This window comes from Labrus mixtus, chromosome 12 (assembly GCF_963584025.1).
Source record: "Labrus mixtus chromosome 12, fLabMix1.1, whole genome shotgun sequence".
NCBI classification, from domain to species: domain Eukaryota; kingdom Metazoa; phylum Chordata; class Actinopteri; order Labriformes; family Labridae; genus Labrus; species Labrus mixtus.
The window spans coordinates 26,145,105-26,163,562 of NC_083623.1; the positions used below are offsets into that span (position 1 = coordinate 26,145,105).

The window sequence follows — 18,458 nt, forward strand, 5'->3', positions numbered from 1 at the left end:
TTTTTTTTTTTCGGTTGTTTATGCCACTTACAGTCGGGAGCATTTCAGTTGTCACTTCTTTAAACTGTGTCCGCGCAGTTTCACTCTGTGCTCTGCAGCCAGCCCCGTGTGTGTGTGTGTGTCTCAGGAAAACACTGAGACAGAACGGCCCCTCTTCAGCCGCCTGAATTACTTTTCTGAGTTGTGCTGACCCAATGGACGGCTCTAATCACACACGGGCTCAATCGGACATTACACGCACCCTGTTCCAACCATAGACTGTAAAAATAATGGACGGGACAAGGTCCCCGGTCTAGTGAAGCTTTTATTTTTAGAGCTCCCCCTGCTGACTGGCTGTAGTATAGGTCATAAACCCCGCCTCCTCAATGATAACAGACGGGATGTGGGTCAAACTGTAAAGTTAAAATACTCGTCACATCATTTTTTTCCAAACCTAAACTCTGCTGTGATCATTAGTTATTATCACCCTACATTGTGTTCAAGTGCTCATTTTTCTGTGAAGTTTGTTTTAAATAAGTTATTTGAGGTTGAAAAACGGGATTTTACGCCATATTTGACGATGATTGACAGCCGCCGATCTTGCGTAGCTCTGTTTGTGAATAGCAAAAGTTACGTAGTGAAGGAAAGCCGAGACGCCATTGAATTTTTCCGTTCAGTTTTTTCGTCTTTTTTGAGCTGGCAAAATGAGTTGTTCTGCAGTAAACTGTTCTAACCGACCTGTTGGATCTAAGGGATCTTTGCAGTTTTTTCGGTAAGTAAAAAAGTGTGATTTATGTGTCGTTGGTTGGTTAAAGTCGTTATCTAGCTAGCTAACACATAAGCAGTCTAAGGTTAGCTGAAATGTTGTAAAGCTAGGTTACTTATCCGGCATGATTTATCTTTTTATTTTATTTTTTTAAATGAGCAAACCTAATAACTGACATGCTATGTTTCTTGATATTGTTATATCATTATTGTGATTTAAATTGTATTTAAAACCAAGAATCATAATATAAAATCCGCTCACAGATGAGGTTCATTGACTGTACAGTTATTTTACAGCAAAAATAAATACGTCTGGTAAAGTCTCAAAAAAGTATCTAGGACAAAAACAAAGTCAAATAATTTAAATCTGTCCTGCATCATTACTAATGTGTACATGTTTACCAGTGGTGGGCTGTCAGGGCCAGCAAGGCCTTCTCTGCTGGCCTAAACACTATCAGACAGAATCACTGACTTATGTTTTAATATATTTTTTCCATGAATATGTATTAAATTATTTCCAATAGTCTTTCTCTTCATTTCATAGCTTTTCTCTTGGTTGCGCTGCTTCCACTAGTGTATGTTTATGTTAGAGCTTTTATCCAATCATATTTCAGCCATCATTTGTTGCCAGGGTCAAAAATCTGCCTTGACGCCTTCAGAATTGATAGTGCTGGCGTCTGTAGTTTAAAGTAAGTGGCAATGACGCTGTTACTTTAACCAATCAGATTTCGAGTTGGCAACACCGAGGCCATCTAGCAGGCGTCCAGTGACGTCGGCATTTTCACGTCCTTTGATTGGATGGTCAGAGAAATACTAGTCAGAGCCAACAAAGCATCTATAGCTAGCGGCACAAACTAAAATATTTTGCGAGTGGATTTCATAGCTTTTTTAACAACCCACAATGGCTGACGGAGGAGAAGAAATTGATTTGGTCGCACTTATGCTCACAAAACCATTTTCAAGACGGACTTTTCCAGAAAAACTGGACATTGTGAAGAACGGTCGGCAGACTCCGAAGCTAGCAAGTCTGTCCCAGCCGGTAAAAGGGTTTGTCCGCCACTTTCAAGTCAGCAACTACGAGCGGTACCCTTGGCTCACAGCCTCCGAGGATCACTGCAAATTGTATTGCTGGGAATGTCTGTTATTTGCAACTGATCGACTTGGTGTTTGGAGCCACAGTGGGTTTGCAAACTTGAGTTGTCTAACCAAGGCAGCAGGGAGACACCAAAGCACGGCCGGACACTTACAAGCAACGGTGCTTTTGAAAACTTTTGGGGAAACCCGAGTGGATCTACAGCTCAACGAACAAGTGCGCAGGGAAACGGAGCTCCACAACGAAAAGGTGAAGAAAAATAGGGAAATCTTGAAAAGACTGATAGATTGTGTCATATTTTTGGGTAGACAGGAACTTTCATTTAGAGGACACGATGAAAGCGCGGGATCCACCAATAGAGGCAACTATTTGGAGCTTCTTTCTTTCCTTGCTGAAAACAACACGGACTTGCATTACCACCTGACCACTAATAAAGTGTTTTGTGGGACATCAGGCAAAATACAAAATGACCTGATTAGTGCTATTGGTGAAGTGATGGGAGAAGAGATAAAAAGGGAGATTAATCAAGCACCGTTTGTCGCTGTTATGGTGGACGAGACGACAGACGCGAGTAATGCAGCGCAGCTCGCACTGGTCCTGCGTTATGTGACGGACTCAGGTGTCAAGGAGCGGTTTGTCAGTTTTGAAGATGTAACTAGTGGCAAGCAGGCCGATGACATTGCTGCTCTTATTGTCAGTTTCCTGGAGGAATATGAATGTCTGGATAAAGTTGTGGCACAGTGTTACGATGGCGCAGCGGTCATGTCATCTGGATTAAATGGGGTGCAGGCTAAAGTTAAGGAGAGGGCTCCTATTGCCTTATTCATACACTGCCATGCACATCGACTGAATCTGGTACTGACTCAAGGGGCCTCAAAGCTGAAAGAATGCAAGATCTTTTTTGCCCACCTCAATGGCCTGGCTGCATTTTTCTCCAGATCCCCTAAGCGCACGCAACTACTGGATGATATTTGCCAGCGGCGTCTTCCTCGTGTGGCACCAACGCGGTGGCAATACACATCGAGATTGGTCAGCACAGTGTTTGAGAAGAGAGATGCCCTAAAGGAGCTGTTTGACCACATACTGGAAAATCACGATGAGTACGACGAGGACTCTTTGCGTTCTGCTGATGGATTTAATGCACGTCTGGATGATTTTGAGTTTTGTTTTTTGCTTCACACATTTAATGGCATTTTTGAGCATTCAGATGTGCTTTTTGCAATACTTCAGAGCAAAACATTGGATGTACAATTCTGTCTGGCAAGGGTGAAGGAGTTTTGTGACACCATTGAGCGAGAGAGGCGCCGGTTTGATGAGATCTACGAGGCCACTGCGCGCATCTCAAGCGCTCCGAGCGCACGGAGGGGCCCGGCAAAAGGAGACGTTCGCGCACACTACCACCAACTCCACAGCAACGTTCTGGACAACATTATTTGCCAGATACGGAATAGATTTCAAGACCACGAACAATTGATGTTTCTGTCCCTCCTCGACCCCCAGCAGTTCAAGACATACCGGAAAAAATTCCCGCACACAGCCTTCTCCAGCTTAACGCAGAGTCACGGAACACTGTTCGATCTGTCCCGGCTGAAAACAGAACTGACTGTAATGTATGCCATGACTGATTTTGAAGGGAAAAGTCCCGCTGATCTCCTTGATTTCCTTCAGAACAAAAATCTGGGTGAGAGCATGGCGCAGCTGTACACATTGGCATGTTTGGCGGTGACGATCCCGGTGTCCACTGCTTCTGTCGAGCGGACATTCTCCGCCCTGAAGCGAATAAAAACTTACTCCAGAAACACGACTGGACAGACTAGACTTTCAGCATTAGCCTCCATGGCGATAGAAAGGGACTTATTGTTGGAACTGAAACGCACAGATAAACTGTACAACAGAGTAATCGAACTCTTCTTGAGGAAAGAAAGGAGGATGGACTTTGCTTACAAATAATCAGTAGTTTTGGTGAGTAATGCATTTTATTTAAACGTTTTAATATTTTTGTCATTTAATTAGGTTAATATTGATGTTTCTGCTAGAGATGATGTATGTATGGCAGCTGTGGCTACAGTGAAAAGAGACTTGTTGAATTGTCCTAATTGGGTTTCTTGCTTCAGTAATGACATTCTTTCTTGCTACATGAGATACCTTTCTGTGATGCAACGCCCTGTTATACTGCATTTCTGTGTAATATTGATGGTTTCTATAGCCGTGGAGTCATAATGATGGCATTAAGAGGTGGATTAGTTCATGTAGGACACCAGTGAAGGCCTAGGTGTGAAATGCACGGCCCGCCACTGATGTTTACAGTCTGAGTGATAAGTGGGCTATACCGAGAGTAACAGGTTTTACTTTCACCGTGAGGACTGAAATTCATAGTACTATATACGAGGGTAGAATATTTCTCTATGTATCCAGATAAAACTAAAGGTAAGATCTGATTTAATATAACTGTTACTGATTTAAGAGACTAACTGAAACGTGAACACAAACATCAACAACCTGCGGTGGTGTAATGTAATATTAACTGAGCATCATGCTGCTTAAACTGATAAATATTCTGCATTGGCTTCCACACACTAATTCAACAGTCACAAGTTGATCATATTGTAAATTTAATGACGCTCATTGAGAATTTGTACAAAAAATTGACAAAACCTGACCAAAATTGCGGTGATTGTGACTGTATCTGTATTTAACACCTTTGAAAGGAAGGTGTTAATGCAGGAGATCAGTGTTACACACAACATGCTGCTGTTATTGTAGTTAGGAGGAGACATAGGTACAATAAAAGAAGACATAAAGATCGCCTTTTTCCCCACACATGTTAATATGTTTTAAATGTCATGCATTTATTTTTGATTTCGCTTCAATAATCGTTAACGAAGAGAAACACCATGATTAAACTACAGGCTATTGTTGCCTTTTTATAGCCAAAGAAAACTGAACATTCACAGCCTCTGCATTCAAAAGAATTTCAACATTGACATTTATTTCTTCCTATTTCCCTCTTTTCACCAACATTATATTTTAAACTGAGGATTTCCTTTTTCTCGGGTCTCTCGTCTCTCCCCCAGCTCGCCCCCTCCGGTGTGCTCCTCTCTATAATGCGCTCGTCTCCTCCCTCTACAGCCCGCTGCTGCTACTCTGTAGGACGCTTGGGGCACCTCACCAATAAAATACTATTTTATATTTTATAAGCAGTTTGCCACCACACTGTACTTTTACTCTCCAAAGACATATGAGTATGTGCGTGACAACTTTAACAAAGCTTTACCACACAGTCACACCATCCACACAGCTGATCCAGGATTTACTGTAGCATCTTTTAAAGCACTAAGAGGTCATGTACAGGCAAACAGAGAGAAGGGAAAAGAAACAATCTGTGCTCTCAAATAACAAAGCAGTCTCAAATCTTTTTGACGAATTACAGCTAAAAAAAATTCTACTTTGCATACAGTACATCCTCTGATAAATAAAGTGAAGTACTTTGATTACATTTCTGTGGTGTTCCTGTAGGTGACCATGATGCAGCCAGACTGAAGCAGCACGTTGTGAAGGTGGACGCCATCATCTTGTCTTTGCAGCGCTGATTCTGAAGAGAACGCCTTCACATAGGACTCAAAGGTAAAATTATCTCTCATATGATTGGACTGTGTTATTGTAACCACTATCAGCATCAAAGTCATTTTAGTAACAATTTATAATCCTTCTTAAAATGTAAGGAAGACTAGCAGAAGATTTCAACAGCCTCTGTGATTCTGCAAGAAGTTCATGTTTAAATTGTTCTTCTTTCTGTCTTCAAGGAAATCAATGCCCAAAGGAAACAACAGTCCAGAGTCTGATTCCAGCTCCGGTGAGGTTCTGCACACAAATCTGATTATATGAGAATATTTAACATTAGTTTAATTTATCAGGCTGGCCCATGTGATGACAGTTTAAAATAATCTTCAATAGAAAGTGGCAGGAACACTTTTGTCTTAAAACATTCATAAAGCTGATCATATTATTGGATTCATCATGTCTTATTATATATTTTGTTTTTCCTCTTAAATAGTTCTCCTGTCTTAAAAACAAACTTTAGAAGCTGAAGTTTAGCAGAACCTGAGGACAGATCTGATTTCAGGTCTGAGGCAGAAACATCACAGTAAAATTCATTATACTTTACATTTAACTCCATGATTGTTTTTCTCTACTACAGAAGATGCCCTCAGATTCAGATCCATCAGCAACCCCTGACAACATGGAGGACTCGTCCCCTGAGCGTTTCCTGTCCTCTCTCCATGGAGTTCTTCTCTTCAGTTATTAACTATTGAAAACAGCAGCACAACATGCCAGACTGTTTGACAAGTCTGTGATTGAATAAATGGAAATGGAATATCATGCGTATCTTGCTATGCTTATTGGCTTTAAATGTTTAGTATTAAATAAGTTTGAAGGCCATTTATCTTAGACGAGACCGGCTGTGACAAGCTGAACTCGTCTGTAAGCTTTGCTGTTGTCTTAGCTGTTGTTGGTCAAGAAGAAATTAATGTCAGTTCAAGGCCTTTTCAAATGTGAGCTATAAACTTAACTGCTAAATTATTTTACTGTGACCAACACTTTGTAGTGCTCCAGTTAATCAGAGACAGTCAATTCAGATTTAAAAAAAAGTTTATTTAAACATTTTATGAAAAACAAAACTTCAATAAACGACCCCTGGCTTCATTAACCATGTGTAAAATAAGTAAGGGAGACCATCAGGTTGAATTTCTGGGACATAGGAGAAAGTATAAAACATAATTTAACAAAGAAATCCCAACAAAATAAAGTATAAAGATCCTGGATGATTGTTTGACTGTTAAAATATGATGGAAAAGCAAATCCAACACAACCCTCCAGCATCTGGCCTTTCAAACACAGGGCAACATCATGGAAAGAAAAATAAATTAAATATTGACCAGGATCTCTGTGTTTTATCTGAGGATGACTATGGTAGCCTTCTCACTGTTCACTGTCACAAAGCTCCAGACTCTGTCCACCTTCTTCAGTTGTGCAGACGTCGATCAGCTCCTCTGGGTGATGGCAGAGAGGACTCTTCATCTGGGAGAGCTGCTGGTGTAAGGTCATTTCTACCACAGTGGATGAGCAGGGCGTCTGGCACAGGTGCAAGAAGGAGGAGGTTCCTTCAAACTATGTGACCCCAGCCTGACCTCTGTAACAGGTGTGCCATTTTTAGTTTCTGTTGATTGTAAAATGGAAAATCACCTTTCTATTTAACATTTAGCTGGTGTATGACTCAGTGTGATTTTATTTTAGAAGACTGTATTGTTAACAATAGCTTGTTTTTACAATCCTCTTATGAAACTTAAATAAAAATCACAGGATATATAACTTTTAACAGATGATTTTAACTTACACTTCACCTCTGGAAGATGTCAGACCAGTTGCTTTTATCTCTTCTTTGCCTAAATGAAGACACAAAAAACAATTGATTTACTGTTCAGTTAAATATATTAGAAAAGCAGACATGAATCACATTACAGACTATCAGTTTCTAACAAAATACAACATATCTTACCACCTGTAGCCTACGGTCTGTGGTGCTAACCTAGCTTAAATATAGCTTAAATATAGAACGATTTCGTTAAAAACAGAGGACCCAGCAGCCCACGTATTTTCAATAATGATCAAAAAAATTTTTAAAACACAGTGTTTAAATATTAGACTTTGAATACGGTGGTTTGTTGTACTTACACATTTCTTCATAAGACTCGTAGACCAGCAGAGCGCTTTCGGCGTAGCTGGGCTGCGTAAGTCATCAGGGCAGTACGCTAAATGGACGGGGCGTCTTACCAGGGCTCCTGCCCCCAGACCCTACTGCGCAGACTCTGGCTCCAAATGACGTCAAAATCGCAAGATGGAAGCGCCCCTAAGCGGCATATTTTGGCTTCAAGAACGTTGAGTGGGAACAGCTACAGTGCGCGCCCACTGGTTCCAACTGATTCGGACATTTATTTGCCTTCTCATATACAGATACCTCGAATGTCTAGACTAGTTAACGCTTGAAAGAAAAAAAAAAAAAAAAGTTGATGGTTGCGGTAAATAATAAAGCATATTCACTAAAACAAACATGGATTATCACACAACACTCCCATAATATTTCCGTTACATCAAAGTAAAACAATATTAACAACAAATTTAACTTTGCATTTGACCAACAGGTGCACTGCGGTAGCCTGGTTTAGCTAGCTTTAGGCAACACGTGCAAAAACACAGTTCTCTAATGTAGCTTAGTTTACCACTAATCATAAATGTGAATGAAAAACACTTGTTCTCGTTAAAATAACACAGTTTTCGAATGCTTACCCTATCAAAAAGAGATTTCCTCCTCCTGGGCCACGGAGTGACGGAGTCTTCACATTCAAAGCGAGACGGTAAAAACGTTGGCTGGTGCGAGCAAGGAGATATGACGTCGAGTGGTCACATGACATGAAAACTTTTTTTTTTTTTTTTCCTTCTGGTCTGAAGTAAAAATATGATTGAAGTAAAATTGTTCTTTTAATTTGTTCTAGGGGGTTCATTATCTGCTTTAAGGCAAACTAGACAAAACAGGTTTGAAACAGAAAGCATGATTTTCACTTAGTCCAATATAAAAATGCACTTCAAATAAACGACACAGCAGTTTCACTTTTTTCAGTGTACACATGAATGGCAAAAAAGCCATTTTTACAGAGATACTGAGGGAAGCATGTCCAACTACGGGGTCCAATATCTGTATCTTGATTGGTGTGAGCCCAAGTACTGCTGACTTCCCCTGGCCTAGTCCTGACTCCAGCTGGTCAGTGGCATGACCATGTCCTCATCTGATTGGTTGCCTTTTGTTTTTTTTCACCATGGGATACTTTTTTCATTTGGCCTCCATGAGAACATGACGGAATCAAATAGTTCATGTAAACCACAGTTCAACCACACATCTACCACATAACAACTTAGAGAAGCACTGTTTCACTCATTTTAAAATGAGATATGCGGAAGATTAAAGAAAGCAGCAAAACATAAGAAAAATCACCTGAGCTGTTTTTTATTAAAATGACAATCAGTCTGAAAAAAATCGCAGGGGAAGCCTGTCTACCCTTGGCCTTCAGAGGTACCACTGAATATAACAAGAGATTTACAGTCAATGAATTGCTGTTGCACCGAACCAGAGGTGTGGACTCGAGTCACATGACTTGGACTCGAGTCAGACTCAAGTCACAGATTTGATGACTTTGGACAAAGTCATGAAAGACTTGTAACTCGACTTGGACTTTAACACCAACGACTCGTGACTTCACTTGGACTTCAGCCTAATGACTCGAAAATACTCAAGGTTTAATGTGTTATTTTAAGGCTCTATGACTTCCGTGATGCAGAAAACAGGGACGGAATCACAGAGGTTGACAATGAAAATATAATCAACAGTAAAATGCAGAGTATTGTGGGATTTGCCTCAACATCGGTATGATTCCTAAAAATTGTTTACGTTTTTCATACCATGGTTTTATAAAATGTAAGATAAGTTTTAAGTGCATTTTGGTGTACCTGTAGCTTCTCGCTGCTGCGTTGTTTCGTCATGAGCCGGGGATCCAGCTGAAGATTTCTGCCTTTTAATAAGGCAGTTTTTTCTTACCACTGTAACTTTTGCTGCTTTGCTAAAGTGCTCATGATGGATAGGCCGGATCTTTGTAATATAGCAATAAGTAAGGTCTTTTACCTGCTTTTTGTAACATAACAATAAGTAAGGTCTTTTTACCTGCTCTTTTGTAATGTTAACAGACAAAGAGTAAGGTCTTTTACCTGCTTTTTGTAAAGTGTCTCGAGATAACACTTGTTATGATTTGATGCTATATAAATACAAATTGATTGATTGATTGATTGATATTATATTTATAATTTCTCAATTATCTGATCTAATAAAATGATCCAAATCCGTGTTCTGATCCAATTTAACACATCGTTAAACACAGAATTCAGAGACAAAAATGTGGAAAAAAACAGAATTTAGGAAAAAATAAAACAGAGTCAGTCCCACTGATACTGTTATTTTATATTAAGAAGTACGCTTAATAAAATTAATTTAAATTAAATTAAATAGAAATCATGATTTGTGTAAATGTAATAGATTTTTACTCTTTACTCTCAACTTTAAAATTGCAGTTCATTTTGTGAAGAGAGCTAATGACTTGCTAAGGACTCGAAATTCAAAGTTAAGGACTTTTGACTCGACTTGAGACTTGCCTGTCATTACTTGGGACTTGACTCTGGACTTGAGACCAAAGATTTGAGACTTACTGTTGACTTGTAAAACAATGACTTAGTCCCACCTCTGCTCAGAACACTGTACAATATGTTATATTTACAAATTGGTTGGAAATCTTTCAGGGAATGGTTTAAAATACTGAGAAGATCTTTTAATTATGACGCCACGTAATTTTTTTTTCTTTTTTTTCGTAAATTTAGGGGAATAAAGACGTAAATTTACGAGATTAAAGAATAATCTCGTAAATTAACGAGTTCGAGACCAGCCTGCGCGAAAATGATGAAAGTATAACTCTTAAAGTCTTTAAAGACTAAAAGAATAAAGTGGTTATTTTAGTCTATGTCAGAAGAGCAGCAGCAGCCTGTTCTCAAATGACAAACATGGAGCATCTTGTAATACTTTAGTAAAGGTTTCACCAATAAGGAAATGTGTAGTTGGTAAAAAACAGTGAGTTCAAGAGAAGTTTTCACTTCAACTTGCAAGACCTTGTTTATCTGTAAAATGATGAACAGGACACAAACTGTCTCTGCACATGAGACACTTTAACAAGGCAGACAGATAACAGACACAAATAGTTGTGTTGTTTACTTATGCAGATATGAAACTACACATGCTTTTGGCACATCATCATCTTCACATTGTCATAAAATATCAGCACCCTGAAAAGATACTGCAAGAAACTGAAGAAAGAACCACACTGACTGGGAGGAAGTTGTCTGCAGCTGAAAAGACTCTACTTTCATCATTTTCTACTTTCATCATTTTCTACTTTCATCATTTTCTACTTTCATCATTTTCGCGCAGGCTGGTCTCAAACTCATTAAATTACGAGATTATTCTCGTAAATTTACGTCTTTATTATTAAAAAATAAATATGTAGTGTGACCCTAATCCTCCGTATTTAATCTACTTTTGATATGTCAAAAAAGTAAATCTGAAATTTTGGGTTGAATTCGAGCACTGGGCCATGTTGATCACAAGATGATTACAGGGACCACGATGATCATTTTAATCCATTATTTAGCGTTATTCAAGATATTTCAGCGCTGGATTATTCTCATATCTTCAATGGTATTCAAAAAACTTCTTTGAAACTTTCGAAATAGCCTACAAATACCTCTAACAGTAGAGTCGCCTATTGATTTGCCTTATTTGAATCAGGAAAAGACAAACAACCATTGGAAGGAACAATGGTCTCAGTTTTAAAAAAAAGACATGGTTAAAAAATAACACAATCAATTAGTTCATAATTTAAGAAACCAATGTCAGTGAGGCTGTTGGATTTGTATCAACACTTAAGGACACTTTAATCCCTGTGAAATAGGAGATCTCTATTGATATAATATTCTACTTTATTATTGTATTATTCTATACATTTATTCGATAGATAGATGACTTGTGTTATCGATCATGAGCGGTATCAGAGTAGTCTTTAACGCCAGGAGACAGAAATGAGCTGAGTATCGACCGCTGGATGGCAGTCTGCAGCACATCCAGGAAGGAAAACAAAACGCGAGGAGCTGTAAGTGACGTCATCTGAAAGCGACGGTGGAGTTCTCAGCTGTCGCCATGGCTGAAGCTGAGTATGTATTTGCTATTTAATAATATCTAAGTCCATCCTGTTTCTTTTTTCAGTGCAGCGGTGTTAGTATAAATCATTTCAGGGAGCACAAGTTGTACTGATCCGATGGAGACATATATTCAGATAGTTTATGATAATTAGAGGCAGATTTTAGGTCGCCTCGGTTCACATGGTAACTGTACATTAACGAGCCATAGCAACAATGTAGCCTGCTTCATGTATACCAAATATGTTACAATGTATGGCTTTGTGTATTGTTTGTCACCAGTGAATAAAAGTCGTGTTGTGATAAATGTTTGGATGATATTGTCGTCACATTTATTGAAGGAAAACAAAGTTACCATCTGAAAAGTTGGTGTTGCTAAGGCTAATCCTGTCTCTCTGGGCTGTTTTGGTTAATATTTACAGTCTGTGGTTATTATATCTTACATGTCTGCTGCGGGCTGGATGCTGTAAAGGTAAAACTTCAGACGTATGTGGCAGACAGTGGGTTGGTACTTGTTGCTGAGTTTGTGTCTGCTCTTGTTTCCAGATCAAAGAAAGTGATCAAGTTGGTCCCTGAGTATCTTCTGAAAAAGAGGAAAGCATACCAGGCGATCAAAGCCACGCAAGCCAAGCTCGCACTACTTGAAAAGAGAAAGGTAAGTCATGGTTTCCTTTGCTTTGGGCTTCAAGTCAAATGCTGAGATAAATTTTGAGCGCAAGAAACCCCAGATACTTTTCTAGTGACCACCCGTGATCTGACCAATAATGTAAACTTTACCAATCCTGTGAGGGGAAATTCTGTTTTTACACTTGAACATGCTACACACACACCGGCTGAAACACACACACATGCACAAACAGGTTCCCAACCCAAGTATTTACAGACAGCTACTGCTGCCTAAATACATCTTACTTTATAAGATATATACAGCTATATCCAATTAAAAGATCCTACCAATTTCATTACAAAACCAATGTGCATCCTCCAGTGTTAAACAATGAAGTCTATGCTACGTGTTCTGTGTCATACATGTGGTTTGGTCCTCACTGCACTGTATGATTGTAATAAATTATGAACGGCATGTGTCAAGTCGGCACAGTCTCCGCAGCTTCCCTCATCCTTGGCCTGGATTGTTTTGGAGAAAAAAAACTGCATTTCTTATTTAACTGGGCTCCCACTCTAATGCATAAACTATGTAAAAAGATTTACAAGACATTTTAAAGAATGGTTAAATTAGACATTCTTCATCATTCTTCCCTTTTAATACAGAGATAAGGCCGCCCTTTACTTGAATCATACTGTGAATCTAATTTTTTTGACCTGTGTCCCAGGCTACTTATAAGACTGGCCTGGTTGACTGTTGTTGGTCATGCAGTGCACATTATAATCAGGATGTTACATTGGTGTTGAGGTCTTAAAGTTAAAGACAGGGGACTACCACACAATTGAACACACTGCTGTACACTTCAATGTCATTTGTTATTTTTACAGATCTCCAAAGGAAAACCATTAAAGTTCAAGCGTTTGGAAGATTTCTTGAAAGACAGTCACAAGCACCATCGGGATGAAACTCGAATCAAGAGAGCGGAGCACAGGCCACCGGCCCCCCTTCCTCCTGCTAAGAACAGGCTTGCCTTTGCCGTCCGCATCAGAGAGTGAGTACTTCCCAAACAACGGCTCGCCAGCTCTTTCCAACACCCACATTTTGATAAAGATAACGTTTCTTAAGCATAGCGTGTTATTTAGAGCATGAAATACAAACACTGGTCCATGTCAGAACTAACCCCACGACTTGTTCCTTCTGTAGACCTCAGGTCGCATTTAGGATGAATGTTTAATATAACTCGCACCATATCAGCCATACCAAGTTTGTATTAGTTTTGAATGCCTCAGCTTGATCAGTGAAACTGGTTGTTTGAATATTTGATGTATATCATATTCATAAGTATGCGTTTGTACTAGGGTTGGGAATCACCAGAGGCCCCACGATACGACATCACAATACCTGAGTCACGATACGATATTATTGGGATTTTAAACATTTTGCGACAAGCTGAGAATTGTGATACAATATATTGCGAGTAAGCTTTTTAACTGCATATTATGTCCGTAAAATTAAATGACTCAAGAACTGTTTTGTCAAATAAGAAAACATTCTCAGTCTCTTCATCTCACTTCAGTCTTTTTATTTCTCCACATCGGGAGTCGATCACTGTGATCAGAGATAAACCCTATAAAAGGCTTCAAGCACCTCACAATCTGAACTGTTGGTATTTCAGTCTAATCCAACTTGAACTTTCATTTTTAATAATGCAACTTGTTGAAAATAAATTGTGCAACCCCTTCAGCAGTTAAAAAAAACCAAACATATTTGCTATTGATATAATAAAAAATTAGATACTTTCCTGCCATGAGAATATTGGGATACTATTTGTATTGATTTTTTCCACCCACCTCCTTTGCACTATAAGTAATTTAATCTGATCCCCTTGCTCCCTTTCTTTCTCTGTTTCTCTGATCCACCCCACTAGGACTGTCAAAGAATATTCAAAATTTGAATATATGATCAAATTGAAAGAATATTCTAATGTGGAAATTAATATTTGGGGAAAAATATAGCACTTGGACAAATGCAATCCTATCCTCATATGCATAAAAATAGAAATTTGAAGGCTTCGAACTATTTTTTTTTAAGAATTCACATTTGAAATACTTTTTTGGCCGTTTTTGACAGCACTTCACCCCACACACACACACACGCCTGCACCTCTTCTTATCTAATACACACAGCGGGTTATGGTAAATGGACTTGAGCTTATATAGTGCTTTTCTAATCTTCCAACTACTCAAAGTGCTTTTACACCACATGTTACACCCACCCTTTCACACACTGATGGTAGTGATCGCTATGTAGTATCATCAGAAGTAACTAATCCCATTCATACACCACCACCGAAGCAGCGGGAGCAATTTTGGGGTCAAGTGTCTTGCCCAAGGACACATCGGACATTTGGCCAGCTTGGGATCGAACCCTCGGCCTTCCGGTTGAGAGGCAACGACTCTACCAATTGAGCCACAGCCGAGCCCATATCCCGCCTCTTTCCTCATATCTTTGCCTGCATGCGTCTGCTCTTTTGACAGTCTTCATCATCGAAATCTTAAAGACCATCTTGTTGTTTGAGAGTCTAAAACTGGACGTGTTCACTCTCACTGACCTCAGTTTCAAGATGTGATGGTATATGAGACAATAACATCAGATCATTGACATAAATCCCTCCAACAACAAAAAGTATCAAAAGGAAGAATGGAGGAAATAAACAAAGTACCATAACACGTGTGTGGTTTACGTGCTTCATGCTGATGACAAGGACTGAAATACAGGTTTATAAGTCCTTCCTTTTTTCTTCTTTTCTGCCTAGGATTAAAGGCGTCAGTCCCAAAGTGATGAAAATGGTCCAGATGTTGAGGCTGAGGAAGATCTTCAGCGGGGCCTTCGTCAAAATTAACAAGACCTCTGTAGCCATGATGAAGATACTGGAGCCGTATGTGGCCTGGGGGTGAGAGACTGCTGACACAATTCTTTAAAAACTGAATTTATTATTGTGTGAAATTAACTCATGGCAATGTTACCAACAGTTTTCCCAACTTGAAGTCAGTTCGTGAGCTCATTCTGAAGAGAGGACAGACCAGAGTAGGCAGGAGGAGAGTTCCTCTCACAGACAACACCTTCATTGAGCAGCACATGGGTAAGTCTCAGTTTGACCACCACAGAAAACAACAAATGTCTTTCATGTGCTTTTTTTTTAATGCAAGATACTTTTTTTTTTTTTTTTTAACTTGTGAGCTATGGGAAACTCCTGAATTTTCACCAGGGGATGAATAAAGTATCTATCTATCTATCTAGTAAATATGCCTAAATGTATAAAGTTATTGGTAGAAAACAGACATGTCATCTTAATGTTGAAAAAGTTGATAGTTGAATAGACAGTTGTCATTTTAGGTAAGGATGTGAATCATTAATAGACTGACCCTTTCTAATAAGCCAGGTTTGATTTTCTTTTATCAACAATGTTGAATTTAAAGTTAAGTAGGGCTGCCGATTAATCACAATTTATCGTTCTGTTGATATGAGCCTTCGCATTAGACAAATCGAGGCATACTCAAAATACAAACTGCATACTGACCCGACCGTGAGTATGCAGTATAATACGGTATACGGTTCACGTGATGTTCTTCCGGTTGGAGCTTCGTTCAATGAACTAGCATCAAGCTAGCAGTCCGTAAATATAATTCAATATGCGAACGTTCATTACTAATACAGCTACGTAGTCATTTTTATATTTTTTGGCAACATGTGGGAAATGGATTTCAACTCAGATTTTAATTTTTTAAGCCGCTAGTTGGCTGACTGGTGAGCTCTGCGATTGGACAGTGTGAGAGCTGCAGTGCATTGTGGGGCAGTTTAGTTTGAGCAGCATGCTCCATGTTTCATACTTTAAAATAAACATCTGGGTATTTCTCACATACACAAAATTGAATACTATGATTTAGGATCATACTACAATGTGACGTCACATCTAGTATGAACGTCTGCGCTTTCAAACAGCCTGAATTTATCACAATTAAAAAAAACACCTTTAATGTAGTCGGGTGACGCTCTCTCTCACTTAGCATATGAACATTTTATCATTTCATGCTTTCAGACCATTTTGATGCAGTCAGATGAAGCTGAAGCTAACAGCTACAGCTACTCTCTGGTTAATTTATGCCAATTTAGTGGAGAAGAAACCCAGTTTTTTTTGAACGGACATGTTGTAAACGCAGGTGTTCTTTAGAACAAGAAGAGTAGACGGACATACATACTGAAATACAGCTACAGCTTAGTTCTGTTTTTATCTCTACTTTTATCGCAATATTGAATAAAATCTGACACTGCATGATTTTCTCATGTCGTGCAGGCCTAATCAATCAATCAATCAATTCATCTTTTTTGTATAGCGTCTAGCGTTATCTGTGTTGTTCAGGCAGGCCGTCCACCAGGAGCTCCTGTTGGTGCTTTCAGGCCTGTGTGTGTGCTGTGTCACAGTAACAGAATGAAAAGTGTAATGTCCCTCAGACTTATTAAAGTTGGTAGTTTCATAAATGCCCCCCCTACAAGTCATTTAAATCCTGCCTCTTGTTTTTTTCCAGGTAAACAGGGCATCATCTGTTTAGAGGACCTGATTCACGAGATCTACTCTGTGGGTAAAGGCTTCCGGGTTGCCAACAACTTCCTGTTGCCCTTCAAGCTGTCGGTAGCTCGTCACGCTGCCAGGGATAAGGCTGGGCTCCTGAAGGACTTGGGAAATCCGGGCTTTCGTGGTGCTGACATTAACTCAATCATCCGACAACTGAACTGAGAGGAAACAGATCCAAGATGGACATTCAGCAGCAACCTCAGGCTGCTTTCTTTGGATGAGCAAATGCCAACATTGGAGCACGTGTTTTTTCTGTCACTCAGTGTTTGAGTTTTATGTCATTGAACGCTCTTGAACATGGACTGATTTGTGGTAGACAGTGAAAATTTAACAATACTTCACTATCACTAATTACTATTGAAATGTAAAATATTGCCCTTCAAAGAGTCCTTAGTTACCGTGTGTAATAATCCTCCAGGATTAATCAATACTTCTTACATTTGCAAAGAAGGTGATTTAAAGGGCTTTATTGGCTGCAGGAGCCCCCAGACCACCAACGGCAAAATGAATCACTGCTTTCAGTAGCTTACATTGTGAGTGTCAAGTCTGCAGAATCTTTTCCTACACGGTTTCACTCATTGATTCACTGTCAATATACCTTTTTCAATTAAACAAAAACCAACACAAAGACTTATGCATTTCTAAGATTTTTCTAAGATGAGAGAACTATTTTTTTCCTGCTCCCATGTTTGGTGACTTTAAATAAGATGTCCGAGAGTATTTCTGTGTAGATGCAAGGCTTAGATCACTTAGGCGCTGGTGGTGCAGTATGCTCCCCACCTGCATGTCATACCCCACTCTCTCTCTCTCCCTGACTTCTGAGACTATCCACTGTCCTATCTCTCCAACAAAGGCGCAAAATGCCCAAAAATAAACCTTGGTCGTGTATCAAACATCAAGCTTATTATGGATCATCTGAGAAGATCCTGTTGATTTGAGATGAGCTTGTGTAAAGTATATTGTTGTTTCTTTCTGATGTACTGATTTTAAATATTTTTATTTCAGAAAACTGCCAGGGTTTATGAACAAATGGTGGCATTATGTAATTTGTCCAGCAGGGGGCAGCTCTGACTCCATTGTTCACAATTCTTATGGCACTTATTGCCGCCTGTGCACCCGAGCATCAAGTTAAAGAGACAGTGCTTTACTGTCTATAATGGTGTGTATCCTCTACTACAGGGTTTCCCAAACTTCTCGGCACATTACCCCCAAAATAATGGTGCTAGAAACTGGGGACCCTCACTGTCCCTGAAAGGGGTTCAAACAGAGTTGTGCAGTCTAGCACACGCACACTAATAGGTGTATCTAAACATGCATAAATAATTTATTGTAAGAAACGCTAAAAGCAGAACAAAGGTAATCTCCATGTACAGACTTCAGCACGGTGTGTGTGTCTGTATGGGTTTAATTTGTAAAGCTCAACAGACATCTATGTCGTTGATGTGCAAACGTACATTTTAAGGAGTAATTACACATTACTTTCATTTGAGCATTAATCTCACTGAACGACTACGGTTTTAATTTTAAGTGAAATATTT

At 39.3% G+C, this 18,458-nt stretch overlaps 1 protein-coding gene and 2 long non-coding RNA genes across 4 annotated transcripts in view; all 3 read left to right on the top strand.

Annotated features, from left to right (window-relative positions):
* Positions 1-18,458, top strand: part of LOC132984533 (uncharacterized) — a 301,578-nt gene that overhangs the window by 243,456 nt on the left and 39,664 nt on the right. The gene's annotated exons all lie outside the window — the stretch shown is intronic.
* On the top strand, positions 245-6,276 carry LOC132985349 (uncharacterized). Of its 2 annotated transcripts, none has more exons than XR_009675037.1 (4): positions 245-751; positions 5,354-5,461; positions 5,641-5,690; positions 6,036-6,276. It is a non-coding gene; the product is annotated as an uncharacterized LOC132985349 (long non-coding RNA). The 2 variants fall into 2 exon arrangements; XR_009675036.1 differs by lacking the exon at positions 245-751 and adding an exon at positions 4,169-4,924.
* Positions 11,592-17,550, top strand: rpl7l1 (ribosomal protein L7-like 1). Its single transcript, XM_061052701.1, has 6 exons — positions 11,592-11,698; positions 12,230-12,338; positions 13,175-13,338; positions 15,103-15,240; positions 15,320-15,429; positions 16,874-17,550. Exons 1-6 carry the CDS (start codon positions 11,685-11,687, stop codon positions 17,080-17,082), a joined length of 744 nt encoding a protein of 247 aa, XP_060908684.1. The 5' UTR covers positions 11,592-11,684; the 3' UTR covers positions 17,083-17,550.

What these genes read in the sequence shown, in the direction of transcription:
- rpl7l1 (XM_061052701.1), top strand. An exon ending in CACTACTTGAAAAGAGAAAG is followed by an intron (nt 12,339 to 13,174) that starts GTAAGTCATGGT and finishes TTATTTTTACAG; the next exon opens with ATCTCCAAAGGAAAACCATT. An exon ending in CTTCATTGAGCAGCACATGG is followed by an intron (nt 15,430 to 16,873) that starts GTAAGTCTCAGT and finishes GTTTTTTTCCAG; the next exon opens with GTAAACAGGGCATCATCTGT.